The 20,473-nt window shown below is 38.5% G+C and overlaps 1 protein-coding gene across 1 annotated transcript; it reads left to right on the top strand.

The window, feature by feature from the left end:
* Positions 1-11,040: 11,040 nt before the first annotated feature.
* LOC129250525 (uncharacterized protein K02A2.6-like) lies at positions 11,041-15,234 on the top strand. Its single transcript, XM_054890147.1, has 2 exons — positions 11,041-11,328; positions 12,289-15,234. Exons 1-2 carry the CDS (start codon positions 11,041-11,043, stop codon positions 15,232-15,234), a joined length of 3,234 nt encoding a protein of 1,077 aa, XP_054746122.1.
* The last annotated feature ends 5,239 nt before the right edge of the window (positions 15,235-20,473 follow it).

Genomic DNA, 20,473 nt, shown 5'->3' on the forward strand with positions numbered 1-20,473 from the left:
ATATATGTATACATGCAGGAGGATTTATTTTTTACATTTTGCTCGTCGGCTTTCGCGTTCTCTTTTCTTGGTTTTAGACTTTCACCACAAAAAAATTACGCAAACCCATGAACAAAGTTATACTAATAGAAACCTGATCTTAATACTCGAGCTACCATCAAATTAACACATTTTATTTTTTAAAAGAACATTTATAACGACTGTCGATCCATATTGATGGATTTCAAAAAATGTATGGATTCAACCGCTGAATAATTTCGTATATTTTAAATCCATCTAAACTTTTACATTTGCGCATTTATATATATGTATTTAACATTTAATTTAAGTAAACGTTTCAATATTTGTCCAAAAACTTTGAGCTTCGAAAAATACAGGCTTATGGTTATTAATGGAATCAAATATATTTAACGAATTTTTATTTTATCTTAATCATAAAACGTTCAAATGAAGCTCAAAATATTTTTCCAGTTAAAAAAAAAGCAATGTGCTTTGATGCCGTGTCACGCATGCATAAAAAAGAAAGAAAAGAGAGGACAACTATTGCGTTACGAATAATACAGTCGCATACGTCACCCGACATCGAAACAATGTTATTCATGACTGTGTATATTCTATTCATTTGCGTGTATTCTCATTCCGTATACGTAATGTCCGTATAAGGGAAACACGCAAATATTGTATTTTTCACACTTACACAACGCACGCATACTTTTACCGATTACCACTACCGATACCAATACCAATGATCTGCGGAAGTTTGATTGAAATCGGTGAATGCGTTTAGGCGTGAATCGGCGACTAACGAACACAAAAAAACGTCTCCATTTTTATACATATAACTAGCGGACCCTCTGCCTGCTTCGCTAGGCATATCAAAATTAAGAATGAATAATGAACACTCGATTTAAATTCACTCTATGTGTATTTATTCTTTTTTTAGAATATAAAATTAATGTTAATTTTAAACTTAAACTAACGCAAAGCCTTTTCGTAAACTACATTTTTTGTTTTGCCCTGAGTTGTGGTATAAATAAACAGAACTGATGGTTTTCCTACACGTGAACATGATACATATAATTGTCCGTGGGAGAAGCATGGATATTCTAAGTCAATTCCGCATAATTCTAGCGATTGTCCTTGTGCTTTGTTTATTGTGTTTATTTTAATCTATCTTGCTCATTACGTTGTATACGTTCTTCAGGTGAATGGCCTGAACGTGATCTGGCTATACGTTCCCTTTGATTTTGGTTTTGAATTTCTCGCTCTTCTTGTGATTGATTTTGCCTTTCATTTGATCTATTTTGCGTTCTACGCGACCGACGACCGATATCATTTATTCGCATTTGAATTTAATCAAAAAAACATGAAAAACTCACAATGTGCATTACAATCGCTAACAACAACAACGAAACCACCGTTTTTTTATTTTCACTGATTATTAAAATTTTACGCACAATATATTTTGTTTTTATACATTTTTTCCCAAAAAAAAAACAACAATGAAAAACGCACTTTAAAATTGTTGACCACTCATCAAATGGTTTTGATACAGCTGATTATTTTGACCTCAGTATATCCAGTAAACAAACTGTGGTGAAAGTCCTTTATAAGGACCAAGTTTATAGTGGTGAAGTTTTAGGTACAACACAATTTTCTGTACGCAAGGTTGCTCTTGGGCAAAAATAAAGTAATCTTTAGAAATCATAAAAAAAAAGTTGCAAATTTTAGATTAATTTCTTAAAGAAAAACTAATACATGCATTTAGTTGAATAAGTAAACACCAAAAGTATACTAAAATGACTATTTAATGCGTTGTTTGGTACAAATTTATATTACTGCTCAAAACCCTCTGCGCGCTGTCGCTGTCTTTTTGTTTCTGTATCGCATCGCGGTGAATTCACGTTTTTAAGAAAGTTGGCAACAGAAGAAAATTGAAGAAAGCACATATTTTGCTCATATTTGTTATTTTAGTTGTTAAATGAAAATGTGTTTCAGCAATTTTTTAATGTTGCAACTATTCTTTGGCTTTAAAACCGCTTACACTCACAAAATAATCCAACTCTTTTAAACACACATACAAATATTATATAATTATTTATTTTGGTTTTTCCACTCGTCAAAGCAGAACATAAGGTTGCATTATTTAATTATTACCTAATACAAACTTGTTCTCTTTTAACAATGATAATATTACTATGTGAAATATGCATTTTTGTACTATATCCTGAGCATTTGTCTTCAGCGCTATACCTTTATCTCGTAAACGTATAAACCATATAAAATTGACTACCTAAATGCATGAAAAAAGTGTTAGCATAACTTTTTCGAGTATATATGTATACATACAGGAGGATTTATTTTTTACATTTTGCTCGTCGGCTTTGAACTTCGAAAAATACAGTCTTATGGTTATTAATGGAATCAAATATATTTAACGAATTTTTATTTTATCTAAATCATAAAACGTTCAAATGAAGCTCAAAATATTTTTCCAGTTTAAAAAAAAGCAATGTGCTTTGATGCCGTGTCACGCATGCATAAAAGGGAAACAAAAGAGAGGACAACTATTGCGTTACGAATAATACAGTCCCATACGTCACTCGACATGGAAGCAATGTTATTCATGTCTGTGTATATTCTATTCATTCGCGTGTATTTTCATTCCGTATACCTAATGTCCGTATAAGGGAAACACGCAAATATTGCATTTTTCACACTTACACAACGCACGCATACTTTTACCGATTTCTTTAAAACTTCACATAAACCATCTATGGACCAATACCAATGATCTGTGAAAGTTTGATTGAAATCGGTGAATGTGTTTAGGCGTGAATCGGCGACTAACGAACACAAAAAAACGTCTCCATTTTTATATATAAGATATAAGATTTGCAGATAAGCACCTTATTGTCTAGTGTGAGTGCTGAATTGTAGCCGATTAACCAGAGTAGTGATCGCAGTTTCAATCCAAGCTGCTTTCGCTTTAAAAGTATAAGCGATCGCGAAGTAAGACGCCAGTCTAATATGTAGAATACTTAAATATTTGACATTATGTGTTTGAGGTATTGGAACGCTGTTAAGAGATATGGCAGAACATGAGCCGTTTCGAAGTATGAATGTTATCTGCGTCGATTTGCTTTCGTTAGCTTTTATACGCCATTTTTTCATGCGGTCGCTAAAATTCTTAAGGTTTTCTTGTAGGTAATCAGAAGCAATCGAGAGAAGGGTATTCCTGGCCATGACGACAGTAGCATCTGCATACGTGGCTGCATGATATATGTGTTCCTTGATAGTGGCAGGTCTGTCGTGAACAAAGTGTACAAGACGGGGCGCAACATTGGCAGCGTTGGGTACGTTTTTCGTTGCAGGTCTTTGTAAATAGTACAACCCTTGAAATTGGCAGGATGGTTACCATCACATACCACATAGCATTTAACTTCCTTTGAGAGTCAATGGTTAAGTGACTACCTACGCATTTAACGCATCTTGGACTACGATTGCAAAAGTGCTTTGTGTGTCCGTAGCGTTGACATCTTGTACATTGTGGAGTTTCGCGCCGTTTTCTTGATGCTTCAAATTTAATTTTTGTGTAAAGCAGATTATCACAAGCATATAACTCTTTATTATTGCTGCCTGCTTTGAGGGTAATGTAGGACCTAGAAAGCGGTTTTTTGTTTTTTTGCCATTGACGCATATTGCAAATATTTCACTTGATGCCCGAGGTTTTCAATTGCTTCTCGAATGTCGTCTGTGGGTGTCGAAAATTGCATACCTTTAAGGACTATATTGAAGTTACGTTCTCGTTTTAATTTGTATGTATAGAACTCAGTCTTCTTTTCCGCTTGGGCCGCAGTTATTGCAGTGTATTGTTTTACTTACTGTGGTTGGATTTTAACTTCGCTTCCTCCAGTAACTTTGAATACGAAGCCATCTACGGCTACATTTAAGAGTAGTTCTTGAAGTGACTGGATGTTGCTCACTCCAGATACAAATATCGGTGAAGGAGTACAGCGATTGATTTCCTCTTGGTCGAGTACTGCGAATCGGTTCGAGTTGCTTACAAAAGGCGTTGATAGCCAGTATTTGTCAAGTTTTGATTGTTTTGTTCTATTAGGTTTATATTTACCTGGACTAGATCTCCCGCGCTTTGCAGACGTAGCATCTTTATTCATGTGTTTTATGTTTTTTGTGATGCCTTTCGGAGAGGTCGATTTATCATTGGTTGTTGGTGACACATACTGAGAGCTCCACGATTCTTTTTGGCCGCATATTTGCGTAAGCTTTTGTTTGTTTGGTGACTGAGCGTACATGGCTTTATGAGCTTAAAATAGTGTGTAAAGTAAATGTACGTTTAACAACACTGATTTCGACAGTCAGCTGCTTTTCAGCGACGTGAAACAGCTGAATTGTTAAATTTGTTTGTGAATTGACTTTTCCTTTTAGTTTTTTGAGTGATTTTGGATATAATAGAAAGAAAAAAATGGCGTGCGCCTTTATTATTTTGATCAAAATTTGGCAAATGTTGCCTTTACCAAGTGCTGCTAGTTTTTGTGGAGTTTTTTGCTTTTGGAGCGCGGGCGGTTGCTTCGTTTAGATTCTTTCCGGATCTACAGCGTGTTTTTTTAGAGGTTAGGTTTTCAAGTGGGCACTACTTTTTTCGTAGAAGGTCTTTTTGACAGCTGTCACTTGATTTATGCTCAGTTTTGTTTGCCATTTCATAATGAATAGACTTACACCTGAACAACGTTTGCAAATCGTGCAAATTTATTACGAAAATAATGGTTCGGTTCGCGCGACGCATCGCGCGCTGCGTTCAATATTCGGTCGACATAATCGTCCATCAGAGTCACTAATTCGATTAACCATGGATCGGTTTCGCATCACGTTTGCTCTAGTGGATAATACGCATCCTCAGAGACGTCGTACAGTGCGCACCGAAGAGGCTATTGCTGCTGTGGAGCAGAGTATCGAAGAAGACCCGAATGAGTCCATCCGCCATCGCGCGCAGCAATTGGAGATGTGCCCATCCACTTTATGGTAGATTTTGCGGAAGGATCTTGGTTTGCGGGCTTACAAAATCCAACTCGTGCAAGAATTGAAGCCGAACGACCATCAAGCGCATCGCACGCTCGGTGAATGGGCCCAAAACGAGATGGCCACCGATCCCGATTTTCACAAGAAAATTTTGTTCAGCGATGAAGCTCACTTTTGGTTGAATGGGTATGTCAATAAGCAAAATTGTCGCATTTGGAGTGAACATAATCCACAAGCCATTGCTGAGACGCCGTTACATCCTCAAAAAGTCACTGTTTGGTGTGCTCTTTGGGCAGAGGGAATCATTGGTCCATATTTCTTTAAAAATGAAGCCGGCCATAATGTTACAGTCAATGGAGAGCGCTATAGAGCCATAATTAATGACTTTTTCGTGCCTGAATTGGACGATGTTGATGTGGACGAACTTTGGTTCCAACAAGACGGCGCTACATGCCATACAGCCAACGCAACAATCGATTTATTGAAGGAAACTTTTGGTGAGCGCATTATCTCGCGCCGTGGACCTGTGGCGTGGCCTCCAAGATCGTGCGATATAACACCGCTGGACTATTTCTTGTGGGGCTATGTGAAGTCGCTTGTCTACGCAGATAAGCCCGAGACGATTGACGTCTTGGAAGAGAATATTCGGCGCGTTATTGCTGACATACGGCTCCAATTGCTGCAAAAAGTGGTCGAAAATTGGGCCTCTCGGCTGGAATTTATTCGAGCCAGCCGCGGCGGCCACTTGCCCGAAATCATTTTTAAAACATAATGGCAAACCCTTATCTTTATAATAAAGCTAAATTCTTGGCCACAACATTAAATTATATACGTTTTATTTCATCTTGAAAACCTAACCTCTAAAAAAACACCCTTTACTTTACACACGTCCGCTCGGTAAGATGTAAATAAAGCAAGTAAGTGAATAAAGTTATATGTATGTTATATATTTATGTACATTAATACCTTGGGCAAGTATGTTCAACATATGGTATATGTATACGTATATTATGTATGAACATCCATATTAACAAAGAATTGCACTATAAATTTTATCTCAACAAAAAAAAATTATTTCAACAAATCTAAGTCATTGTATTAAATATACCTATTGTTATATAATATATTAAGGTATGTCATACTAACACTTGGGTTTGAAGGAACCGATAACTGCTTATGTAATTAGTGAATACCAGCTCAGAATTTCGAGCCAAAATTTCATTTCTTAAAGAAAGTTAAGTTTGTTATTTCGGGAAAACCCTAGACAGACGGCGGGGAATAATCTCAGGAATTAAGTGCAACTAATGCAGATTGACAACTAGACTTAATTTTCATAATTTAAGCGGATTAGAGGAATTTTCAATAGCAATATTGCCGAAAAATATAACTAATATCTATTGTGAATGCAAAATATTGGAATTTTTAAAGACAACAAAAAGAAAACCTGGATGCAGTGCTAGTTTGCACTAACACGTTCAAAAAGTTGGAGAAATTGCAAATTAAGATATTTTTTAATATATAATTTTTTCTAATTATCAGGCCAGCATTTGTTGCCTACGGTCCTTCTTTTACAGACAAAAATATCCAATAAGCAAATCAGCTGTATATCCGAAAGTAAATGCACGTTGTTTTCCAAACATGAAAAAAGAAATTCTACGAGTTTATCTTAATGAAATCAGCTGTTCACTAATCCGCGTAGCGACTGTCTGTCACACTACAATTTTAATCAGAATGGTGGCACTAAATTAATCACCCTATCGGAAGATTTATAATTTTCACACATGGCGGCGTACGTCAATCATATTTGACATTTGTGAAGCAGACTGTTGCAGTATACAAACAAACGAGCAAAGGAGCGCATAAAGGCCAAAATAAAGATTTCCATTATGAAAACAACTTTTATTTATATAGTGAAAAAGTTATTCATATACAAATTGGATAATTAATTTTGCACTAAAAAACCTCTAATGCGAACGAAACCTATGTCTACACGGATTTTATTTAATCTGGAGGTGAAATGGAAATTTGAAAGGTCGAGCCAAGATACACCGAGAGATTTGGTAACTCCTAAAACACTCAGGCTAAAAAGCTCATTGTATTTAAAGCTCTGGAAAGTGGAAGGTTAGATAGTCAAGGAGGAAAGGAGAGAAGTAACAGAAGGAAGAGATAGGATAGCAGGCCCGTGCGCAGACCCTCAGATTTAGGGGGGGCTCCAACTTTGAGCCCTGCAAACAGTTTTCTGTTCTGTTCACAAAATACTTTTCAGTTCTGCAGCGTTCCAGACCGGACCATCACTCTTTATGTAAATTGCATATATAATATAATAGCTGGTCTACTTCTTGATTCTTGAAGAATTTATTCCGATTATTGACTCTGGTCCCTTTGGGGGAACCGCTGACCCACAATTGTCCAATTCGTCGGCAATTTCATTCCCTTAAACCCCGAAGCTGTCCTGGAACCCATATAAGTACGAGCTTTTTGTGTCTTGCAACAGAATTAAGCTTCTTCTTACATTTTTTTAAGGTTTGCTTTGCGTTCTCCAGAGCCTTAAATGCAGACTGACTCCAATCTGTTTCCCGCTCCAACTACCCTTAATTATCCAGAATGCCAAAAATTTCCGTTTGGAAAACAGTTGCCATTTCTCCCACAGCGTAATGATACTCATTACTATCGTTTAAGTACCATCCGGCTTCAGAACCTATTTCCATTGCGTGAAATTTCCTTTCAAATGGAACCATGGGTATCAAGTCGTCCTTAGGTGCCAAAAATAGTGGACCCTGCTCCGATATGATCTTTAAGATGTCTCTGTGTCCCAAAGTTCCGTCTTCGTACCATAAACCATATTTATGGAGTCTACACATTGCTTCTGTTGCTTCCTATTGTATCTTAAGAACCCAAGGGAGCTAATTAAGCATAGCATTTAGAGCATCGGCGGAGGTTGTACTCATGGCATCCGTAATGCATGAACATGCACTTCTTTGCAGCCTGTATAGTTCCTGAAGTGTGGACTTAACCATAGTCCGTCCAGAGAGACTGAGTGTCACACCTTTCAATGTTGGAAGACTAAGTCCATCCAATTTCCGTTTTCACGCAAACAAGACTAAGGTATTTTTTTACGAATTGAGGGAAAGACCTTGTCTTATGTGCCAGTCATCAATTTTATCCAGAATCCTCTGCACTTTCATGCAAAGCCTGCATAGGGATTTATCCGATGTTAGCACACAGACATCGTACGCATATGCTTGGGCATGAAAACCGAGTCCCTGCATCTCCTGCAGTAGAGAGTCTACGGCCAAGCACCACAACAGCGGAGAAAGACCACGCCCTTGGAGACATCCTTACTTGGCCCTGACGGTGATTAGTTCGTCACTGTTCTCATCAACGGTTAACAGCCTCTCATATTGAGCCAAAAGTGGCATTATCAAAAGCCCCCTCAATGTCCACGAACACGCCCCTTGGGTACTCGTCAGCTTCTATCTTCCGGCTTCAATCTTGCTAACAAGATCGTGTAAGGCTGATTCACATGATTTTCCACTCTGGTAACCGTGTTGATTTCTACTAAGTGGGCTTCTCGGCAATATCCCTACTCAAATATGTTTCTCCACCACTCGTTCTCGACTTTTCAACACGAACGATGTCAAACTGATTGATCTAAAACTTTTTGCTAGGGAATAGTCGTCCTTTCCTGGTTTCAAATTAAATACTACTCTTACGTGTCGCCATTGGGATTTAATTGCTGAAGGTATTCCGTCAGGTAAAGCCCCCTGTAGTTTTCAAAGGAAAATAAGTAAAAGCTTATCGATTCTTTTGTCACTATTCGACTAGCAATATACCAGCTATACCTAAAGGTTCCACCGTCATTACCGCTATTGTCAATGTCGCTCTTTACTTCAGAGAGTATTCTACTACCCGGAAAATGGGTTTCGAGTAGACCATTAAACGTTTCCGACTTGGAAATGGTGTATGAACCATTAGGTTTTTGAATGGAATCTAGCCTTACTGAGCGGTTTAGATGAAGGACCTTAACACGCCTCGCTGTTTCCTTCATTTCTTCGACTTTACTACAGAAATTTCTATAGGATTCAAGTATGGTTTTCCGTACTTTTTTCTTATATTCTCTCTGTGTAAGTCGATGATTGGTCCAGTTCACTTCTGTTTGGGTTTTTAAGGCCTTCTTAAGAAGGTTTCTGGACCGTACACCAAGCTTCGACAGTTCACGGTTCCACCAAGGAAACACTTTGCGTGAGTGGGCACAGTTTCTCAAAGCAATTGATTAAAGTATCTTCTAATTTCTCAGTAGCATCTTCATTCATTTCTATTGATTTGAGTTTTTTCAGGTTTGGTAACACTAGTTTACGAATTTTCACTTTCAAAAATGGTCCTCGACCAAAAAGCGTTTTTTAGACTAATTTGAGGTCGCTGAAACCAAAAATGATTTTTTTTTTTTTTTCAAGAACGGTTTCCGAGATATTCCCAAAAAACCTGTTTTTTGGGCAATAGTGCAGTTATTACCTACAATCTCGAAAAGAGTGCGCGCCATTTCTTTGAAGTGCATAAATTTCGAAAGGCACACATATAACCTACATGGCAATATATAATTCGTGTCAATGGAAGTCGTAGTTTTCGCAAAACAGCTGTTCAAAGTTAAAAAAAAGGCATTTTTGACGTTTTTTACTAAATTATCAAAGTTTATTAACTTTTTTCTGGAAAAAAAAAAAAATTTTATATCGACATAAGATAGGTTTTCTAAAAGACAATTTTGTCACCTACATTTTAAGCCCAAGTTTGTCTGATTCGAAGAAAAATTGTAGAAGTTATAACGTATTATGTGAATGAAAACAATTTCATCGTCTGTCGTATAGCCTTTTGATGTATACAATACGGTTTCGAACAAAAGTAAATCATGCCAGCCTGCGTATTGAGTCACGCAAAATAACTGTTCTTAGGCTCGCTATAATTAAAAACAATATTTATTTCATATAAATAAATATATATATTGTATATATATATATACATATCGCAGAATAGGCTTATTTGCCCATTGTACCAATTCCAGCTAAATAAGAGCTAGGTATGACCATTGTACGTCTGGGTATATTTTTCGGTGGCGCCATATTTCTGCAAGTATAAATTTGTGCACGACGACAGAGGGCTAATGAAGAATTTTGTGAAAGCTTTGGCAAAAAAACCAGAAATCGCAGCCCTTAAATACTTGAAAACCAAGTTTCCAAGATTGTTAACAGAGAAAATCAAAGCGAGTATATTCGTCGGTTCACAGATAAAGAAATTGTTTACGGACACAGAATTTCAGCAATGCCTTGACAGTTCCGAAGCTAAAGCTTGGAAAGCTTTCCAAAAAGTTGTTCATGGATTCTTGGGAAACAACAGGAGCAACAACGACCGTCCAAAGAAATGACGCGCACTGTTTTCGAGATTGCAGGTAATAACTGCACTATTGCCCAAAAAACAGGTTTTTTGGGAATACCTCGGAAACCGTTCTTTGAAAAAAAAAACAAAATTTTTGGTTTCAGCGACCTCAAATTAGTTTAAAAAACGCCTTTTGGTCGAGGACCATTTTTGGTGTAAGCTAGTGTAATCGCTGTGTTTCAAGCTCACCATACCTGTTCCAGTCCACATTTCGAAGATTCCTACCGGAAGGTATTGATATAGTATCAATTCCAAGTCGGAATTCGATAAGACGATGATCAGAAGATAGTCCTCTTCCAAAACTCGCCATTGGTTGATTTGATTTCTGTTGGCAACGCAGTTTTGGCTATAGTGTGTGTTGACAACACTGTTTTGGTTATGGCCTGTGTTGGCAGCGCAGCTGAGAGATAGAACGTGCTAGGGTGAAATCTGGCAACCATTTTTTGATCTTTTAATTAAATAAAATAGTAAAGAAAGCGAAAACGAAGTGTCATTTTCATCAAAATCCGGAAATCCAACAGTGGCGACGAGGAGGTGAATTTTTTTTTAGAAACGAAAAAAAAAAAAGTTAAAATGAATCCAGAGCAAATGCAAGCATTTTTCAACCAAATGCAAAAGCAAAGGGAACAAGATAGCGCTGCTATGCAAGCTCTTATAGCACAGCTCATTTCATCGAGATCTGGTGACACATTCGATGGTCCAAAAGTAGATTTGCAACCAGAGCGAACAATGGATACGCTAGCGTCCAGCATCACTGAATTCGTTTATGATCCTGAACTTAACCTCACTTTTGAAACGTGGTACGCTCGCTACGAAGATTTGTTCTCTGTAGATGCCAATAAGCTCGATGAAGCAGCAAAGGTCAGACTCCTATTAAGAAAACTAAGCACTAGTGTCCACAGCAAATACGTTGACTATATCTTACCTAAACACTCAAGAGAATTTGACTTCGCCTGTACTGTAGACAAATTAAAGCAATTATTTGGAAATCAAAAATCTCAATTCAGTATGAGATACAACTGCCTTCAAATGAAAAAATCATCACACATGGATTTTAGCACATACGCAGCGGAGGTAAATAAACAGTGTGAAATGCGACAGAATTAATCTTGACGCACTATCAAGAGAATGTCAACGAATAATAAATTTAAAATTGGACACAGCACTAGTAGAAAAGAAAAATTACGAATCGCAGGTAAACAAATTGATTGCAAATGAGCAAAAATTTAAAAAGCCGAAAACACCTTGTTGGTTTTGTGGAGCCATGCACTACGTACGTCATTGCACTTACAAAAATCATAGCTGTGAGAAATGTCACAAAATGGGACACAAAGAAGGATACTGCAAAATAAAATCAAGATCGACAGCAAAACAAAGCACCTGCAACAAGGGTCAAAATAAAGGTTACAACAAAGGGAGAACAAACACACAACATTTTCGAACGAACAGTATATACCAAGCAAACAGTATCACAACAATGTCGCAATGTAAATATGTGAATGTGAAAATCAACAACGTGGAAGTCAAGCTCCAGTTTGATACAGCATCCGACATCACAATAATTTCGAAAGCTAATTTCAAGAAATTAGGTTTGGCAAACACCAAGGAAGTTACGCATTCTGCGAGAAGTGCAACTGGTGAGTTACCCCCCTGTACACACAATTTGTGAGCAAAGTGGAGCTGAACGGAATAACAAAACTCCTGACGTGTTTTGTCACTACAATCAATCTTAATGTGTTTGTTTTGGATTGGATATCTGCATTTCAACTCGAGGATATGCCTCTCAGTACTATTTGTAATCATATTTCGTCGAAAAAACAGGCAAGTATCGTTCCAATACAAAAAACTTTCGATAAATCACTACTTAAAGATTTTTATCCAGCACTTTTCGACAAACAACTAGGCCTCTGTAATAAAACTAAAGCGCATTTAGTTGTAAAGGCTAACTGTCAACCTGTTTTCCGTCCAAAGCAAGTCGTCGCTTACGCAATTCAACACCTGGTTGAAGCAGAATTACAAAGACTGCAAGATCTAAACGTAATTTCTCCAGTTAATTACTCAAATTGGGTTGCGCCAATTGTGGTAATAAAAAAGCCAAATGGCAGCATACGCCTATGCGCTGACTTTTCGACAGGTCTAAACGATGCTTTGGAAACTTATCAATATCCTCTGTCTCTACCTGAAGACATTTTCGCTAAACTTAACAATGCCACAGTTTTCAGTCATATCGATTTATCTGACGCATTTCTCCAAGTAGAAGTTGACGATTCTGCCAAAGAGCTTCTCACAATAAACACCCATATGGGTCTATTCAGATATAATCGCATGGTATTCGGCGTTAAGACATTTCCAGCAATTTTCCTACAGATAATGGACCAAATGCTATCAGGTTTAAACAACACGGCGGCATACATCGACGATATTTTTGTTTCGGGTAAGAACCGAGCAGACCACGACGCAAATTTGCGCGAAGTCTTACTTCGTATACAGCAATACGGTTTCAAATTAAAAGTAGACAAATGTAAATTTTCTTATCACGAAATGGCCTACTTAGGGTACATTCTCAATAAAGACGGCATTAGTCCAGATCCGAAGTACATTGATGCAATCAAATATATGCCAGAACCGACCAATCAATCAGAACTAAGATCATTTTTGGGTGCGATAAATTTTTATGGGAAATTTATTAACCACATGCGAAATTTTCGAGGTCCATTAGACGAGCTGCTACAAAAGAATAAAACGTGGCGTTGGACAAACGTTCAGCAAACTTGTTTTGATAGCCTAAAAGATATTTTATCATCAAAGCTTCTACTAACACACTATGACCCAACAAAAGGTATAATAGTGGCAGCCGATGCATCTAACTATGGTCTCGGAGCTTGTATTTTCCATGAATTTGAAGACGGCTCATTGAAAGCGATTTGTCATGCATCAAGATCGCTTACGCCAGCAGAAAAACATTACAGCCAAATAGAGAAAGAAGCACTGGCAATTATTTTTGCACTTACAAAATTTCACAGAATGATTTTTGGTCGAAAATTTAAACTACAAACTGATCACAAGCCTCTACTTGCCATATTCGGTAATAAGGCGGGAATCAGTGCACACCAAGCAAATAGACTTCAGCGATGGGCAGTTAAATTGCTTGCATACGATTTCGAATTAAAATTTATATCAACAAATAGTTTTGGTTACGCTGACGTTTTGTCACGCTTGATAAGCAATACACTCAACCCGTCAGAAGATTATGTTATTGCAGCAATTGAATTTGAATCTGAAATAAAGCAAATTTTAGATGAATCGATTAACAAGTTGCCGATTACAAGTAAAATGGTCAGATACGAAACAGCGAAGGACCTTATACTTTCAAATATTGTTAGATATATAACAGAAGGGTGGCCAATCAAATGTGACAATATTGACTACAAGCCGTACTTTAACCGGAAAGACAGCATAAATATAGTCGAAGGTTGTTTAATGTTCGGTCGACGAATTATAATACCAACAATTTTCCAAAGGCGTATACTTAAAGAAATTCATCGTGGTCATCCAGGAATACAGTATACTAAAGCCATTGCGCGCAACTACGTGTATTGGTCGAACATCGACGCTGACATTGAAAATATGGTCAAAACCTGTCCGAACTGCATCGCAGCGGCCAAAATGCCAACGAAGACGATGGAGGATGTACCCTGGCCAAAGCCTTCCGGACCATGGGAGCGACTTCATATTGATTATGCTGGTCCAATTGATTCGTATTATTATCTTGTAGTTATCGACGCGTTTTCAAAATGGCCAGAAGTAATTCGAACAAAATCGATTACAACAGCGCTAATGATTTTTAGTTTCAATGAAATTTTTGCTAGATTTGGATTGCCGAAAACAATAGTATCTGATAATGGCACTCAATTTACCAGTCACCAATTCCAGCAATTTGTAGCAGAGCACGGCATTCAACACATTCGCAGCAGTCCTTACCATCCCATGTCCAACGGTCAAGCCGAGAGGTTTGTGGATACTTTCAAACGGGCACTAAAAAAGTTGAACGGGGAGGGGGTATCTGCACAAAATCTTATAGTATTTTTACAAGTTTACAGATCCACACCAAATAAGCAGAACGAAGAAAACAAATCACCGGCCGAAGTGTTACTCGGAAGACAGATACGACTAAAACTCGATTTGTTTAAGCCAACTTTTTCTACTGAACCTGAAATTTATAGCGATAAACAACTTAAAATGAAAAATCAGTTTAATAGAAAGCACGGTGCTAAGCAAAAGCATTATGAGATCCAAGACGTTGTTTTTATAAGCGTGCACAAAAGCAAAGACAGTTTCAAATGGATGAAAGGAACGGTAGCTGAACGCATGGGGAAAGTTTTGTACAACATACGATTGCAGAATGGTAAGATTATTCGATGTCACGCGAATCAAATGCGAAAATGTTTTGAAGGGAGCTCATCAGTGATGGAAAACGAAGCTGTATGCAATGACAAAAGACTGGCGGAAGCGTTTCAATTATATGAAATCGCACCACAGCATGTTTTAAACTATAATCCTACACCAGCTAATAATCCAAACGAGGCATTGGAACAGTTGGAACAGGTACCATTACCATCACAATCTGAGATTGGAACAACTAACAATGGGCAGTCACGCGATAATGATATGCAAAGCATGGGGACTGGAAACCAAACCACATCAGTGCAACCGTATGTACGACCGCAACGTATTCGTAAACCGGTAGACCGTTTTAAACCAACTTGAGAAAAACTTATCCGATAAATACACTAAAAAAAAGGAGGTGTTGGCAACGCAGTTTTGGCTATAGTGTGTGTTGACAACACTGTTTTGGTTATGGCCTGTGTTGGCAGCGCAGCTGAGAGATAGAACGTGCTAGGGTGAAATCTGACAACCATTTTTTGATCTTTTAATTAAATAAAATAGTAAAGAAAGCGAAAACGAAGTTTCATTTTCATCAAAATCCGGAAATCCAACAATTTCTAACTAACCTTTTGTCACTTCTTGTCTTCCTTTGGTCAAAAAAGTTAGTTTGTTACCAGTGTTTTAAATGACCAAATGAGATGACAGGATAAAATCCAGTAATTTGAGACCTCTGGGGAGCACTTGTTGCTTCCCCATATAATGTTCTGCGAATTTGCATCACAGCCACTATAAGCTGGAGGACTTGTGGCTACTTGTTTTGCCTGTTATAGGTATTGCCTCAATAGTAGCTCGTGTAGGTTGAGTTATTTTTTGTTTCTTTTGTACCGTCATCCAGTTTCGTCGGTAGCTGCTAATTACTCTCTATCTCTTTAATCTTTTATGTCCATGCTGACGTTCTTGTGTTTTCGTAACGCAAACCTCATTTTGTTTATCGCCCTTTCACATTTCATAAAGGATTTTTCTTCAGCGGCTCTTGTTTTGTATTGGCAAGGGACTTGACGTCAAACTTGTCAAAATCGCTAAAAATAAAGTAACTGTTTTGGGAAGGCGCCACCATCTGTACTCAATCCGTCTTGGAAATGAGCTAGTCCACTATCACAAGAAATTTGTTGCATGAACTCTTGTTTTGGAGAACTGTGAGAGCACGACAGTAGTCCCGTTTATATAGAAATGGCTGTTTTGTTACATATATCTATTTGAATATCTTCTGCTGTCGTGCCCTTAGAGAACCACCGAAGCCTTCTTTGCCTTTTTCGATAGCTGAGGCTTGCTCAGGACTGGGGATCGCAGTACTCTGCTGCTCTTTTTGAACATGTTTCTCTCGTCCACCTTTATCCGTATTTTGCTGCTGTTTCTTGTTATTGTTGCTGTTGCTTCGATTTCATTATTGTTTCTTGGATCTTCGCTTCAAGCCGCTATATTTGCACGATGTACAGTTGTTTTAAAATAATTCTCGTCGTGGCCTATGCAAGGGCAAGGAGGTCACGAGAGGATTTGACACGAGTTCTTATAGGAGCTTGTGTTCAGAGCCAGAATCGTACACAAGTCTGGAGTTTTCTCAACTGAACCTGTACCACCAACTTAATAGTGACGTAGCATTGAACGTACTTAAAAACCTGCCAAGGTTTTAACGGAGGCGATTGTAGCATTAGCCTATCAGCCTTTTCAGTTATTTTACTGGTTACATCTAACCGAAGAGGAGCTTGGGTGGAGCCATCTTTGGCAAACACAGCATAACTAAACTTTTGGTACATGGAACTTCTCCAGTGTCGATAAACGACGGATGAGGTTCGGCGCACTAAACGGGGTTAGTTCACTGGGCCGGTAGTCCTTGGTCGGGAAAACCTGAGTCACTCGAGTACGTAGAACCGTCTGCCATAGCAATAACAGTATTCTAGTCGCCGATAGCAGTTGTGGGTAAGATATTTATTCGAACTCTTTGATCTGCAGGTTTAGATTGGGATACTCCCCTAAGAACTGATTTGAGCGAAATTTAGCTGAATACTCTCAACATGCTACGATACCTCGTTGGCTTGGAATGAAAAAGGAGTCGACTACCGCGCTTTTTTGGTTTTGTAATGCCAGCTAAACGGCGTAAACTGCCGTGATGTACTATAACAACCAATCTCTTACGGCGCGAGCCAAGGTGGCACCTCTAAAGCAAGCTTCTTTTGAACCATCCATGGCATTTATTTTTTAAAGGTAATACCTTTAACAATCCCGCCGTAATTCGGCCATCCGTAAACACCAATTTTGAATGACTCGCTAGAGGACTTCGATCGGTATCTCGTGCATAACTTTAGTAATGTTGGCTTCCAAAGCATTTAGACTTTACATACCCCACAAATGAAAGTCCAATCCAATTTGCGAGAGATAAATTGCTCACCGAAACGACGACGCAGTAAATTCATTGTTTCACGGGCTGTATAGCCGTCTTGTTGAAACCAAATGTTGTGGAGATCACGGGCATCAAAAAGTCGTTTATTAATGCGCGATAGCGTTTGCCATTCATTGTTACATTGGTGCCAACCTCATGTATGAAGCAATGAAGGCCGATGATTCTTCCAGCACATAGGCCGCACCAAACGGTTGTTTTCAATGGCTGCAATGCGTTTGTCTTGAATGGCTTCGGGTTGCTCTTCAGCCAAAATGCGACAATTTTGTTTATTGACGTAGCCATTAAGCCAAAAATGGTCCTCATCACTTAATACCACAAGTTGGCCTGACCGCACGATGAACACTTTTCACAGAGCGTCGATTTTTGTAATACAATTGCACAATTTGTAAACGTTGTTGAGGCGTAAGTCTTCCCAGGGTGAAATGTCAATGAATACTAAAAAAAGTGTATTTAGTGTAACAGTAGTCACGCGTGATATTGGAAAAAGTACCTCCAATCGGATCTCCGATTATGAACAACACGAGGTTTAGACAGTGAGATTATTCTGCTTACAGAGCAATTCAGTTCGCTAAAGAAACTTCTACATCCCATGGCATTAGTGCTGAGGTGTTATGGGGACTCCTCTCCGACAGAAACAACAATAAAACGATGGTTTGCTGACTTCCAACGTGGTCGCAGATACACCGACTCTGCACAACGCAGTGGACGTCCAAGTGAGCCGTTACCAGAAAAAAGATTCACGAAATCGTTAGCTGACATCGTAAAGATATCAAAAGAACGTGTTGGCTTTATATTGCATGAGCATTTCACTTTGAAAAAACTTTATTGGAAGTAGGTGTTGCGTTTGCTCACTATTGACCAAAAATAATAACGTGTTGATGATTCTGAACAGTGTTTGGCTGTGGCAAAACTATGATACATGAGTTGAACTTCAAATTGCTCCCACACCAACGTATTCGCCAGATTTGACTTTCATCGACTGCTGGCTGTTCGCAGACCAAAAGAAAATGCTCGCCGGTATGAAATTTTGCTCGAATGAAGAGGTTATCGCTGAATATGAGACTTATTTTGAGGCAAAAAATAAATTGTTCTACAAAAATGGTATTGAAATGTTAGAGCAGCACTGGAATGATTGTGTTGTTCTTGATGGAAATTACGTTGATGAATAAAACTTATTTTGAACAAACAAAAACGTGTTTTCTTTTCGGCCCATGTTTAAGATGCGATGTTAGATCAAATGAATACGTTTCTGATGAACTTTACGTGTATACTCCAAGCTCTTATCTGGATGATGGTCATGGCGTATTAGGAATTGGAGGCTGTATTACACAACCTATGTTAATCAAGGCATATAGGTTCACAATCATGTTTCCGTAATCAACGGAACATTTGTCGACAATCTTCTTGGCGGAACCCACCTCACTCTTCAATGTCGATTTCAAATTATTCATCATTGGGAGTGCTGTTTTAACGCAATAAGTGGCCTCGCTACCTCGTCCTCGTGGCCGTGCAGCTCGACCCTTTATCTCATCCGGTGTTGATTACAGCGGTCCGTTCAACTTGCATATTGGAGCCAAAAGATCGTAGACTAAAGTAAAAACATGCTTAGATATTTATTTGTGCAGCGATATCGGCAAAGCGATCCGTTCAAGAACGATTTAGACGTCTGTGTTTTATTGAAGAGAGTATTCAGCAAGGAAGCAGCTAATTTTTGGGAAGCAGCTGTAAAATCTACAAAGAAGCTTTTATTTCGCGTACTGGATACGCAAGCCCTGTGGAACTCTCAGTTAGAAACATTGGCATTGGCATACTCGCATCGAAGTATGTACGAGGGGTGCCTTTAATATTTCGGGATTTGGCAACCCTGGTGTTGCAATTTGGCAACTGACAGCTGTATCGCAAAGTTTGACATTTTTTGGCTTTTACGTACTCAGAACGTTTTGAAATACCAGCGCTATTTGTGTTGTTTACAGTAACTTAAAAGATTCATCTCGGTCCAAAAATGGAATTAAATCGTGAACATTTTCGTGCGATTATTTTTTACAACTTTCGACGTGGATTAACTCAGCAACTTTGCATGGATGAACTTAATTCATTTTTTGGCGATGAAGCTCAAGGACCAGTGTTTATCGATGGTATGGTGAATTCAATTGTGGTCGTAGTTCACTCCAAGACGAATTTCGTGAAGGTCGTCCAAAATCAGTTGTTGTTCCGAAAACCATTGATGCGATGAGCGAACTGATATTGCAAGATCGTCATGTGACCTATCGTGAGATTGAGACAATCTTAGGCATTAGTGGGACCAGCATACATTCAATATTGCATAAACATTTGACTGTCAAAAAAATTTGTTCGCGTTGGATCCCACACAATTTGTCAATCGCTCAAAAAAGGCTCGTGTCGATTGGTCGAAGGAAATGCTCAAAAAATACGATCGCGGGGCTTTGAAACACGTCTATGACATCGTGACAGGTGATGAATCATGGATTTACGCGTATGAGCCCGAAAGTAAACAGCAGTCGACTGTATGGGTGTTTCAAGATGAGCCAAATCCAACAAAAGTTGTTCGCGCACGAAGCACTTCCAAGCAAATGGTCGCCTGTTTTTTCGGAAAAACTGGACATGTCGCAACCGTAACACTAGAACAACGCAGAACAGTGAATTCTGAGTGGTACACAACCATTTGTTTGCCAGTTGTCTTCCAAGAATTTAGGAAAACCAATCGCCAAAGACGGATCACTCTTCACCAGGACAATGCGAGCTCTCACACGTCAGCTCAAACAACTGCATTTTTGAGCACCCGAAACGTCGAATTAATGGGTCATCCGCCGTATAGTCCTGACTTGGCACCGAATGACTTCTTTTTATTCCCGTACGTAAAAAACAAACTGAGAGGTCAACGTTCTTCGACACCTGAGGAAGCGGTTGCGGCATTCAGAATGCGTGTTTTGGAGGTACCTCATTCAGAGTGGCAAAAGTGCTTCGACAATTGGTTCAAACGCATGCAAAAGTGTATAGATCTTCATGGAGAATATTTTGAGAAACAATAAAGTGATTTTCGATGATTAAAATTTATTTTTGTTCTCTAATCCCGACATATAAAAGGTACCCCTCGTACTAGCCCCTTCAAACTTTCTAAAAGGATATCTGATAATAGCTATC

The sequence above is a fragment of the Anastrepha obliqua genome, chromosome 6 (genome assembly GCF_027943255.1).
Source record: "Anastrepha obliqua isolate idAnaObli1 chromosome 6, idAnaObli1_1.0, whole genome shotgun sequence".
NCBI lineage: Eukaryota > Metazoa > Arthropoda > Insecta > Diptera > Tephritidae > Anastrepha > Anastrepha obliqua.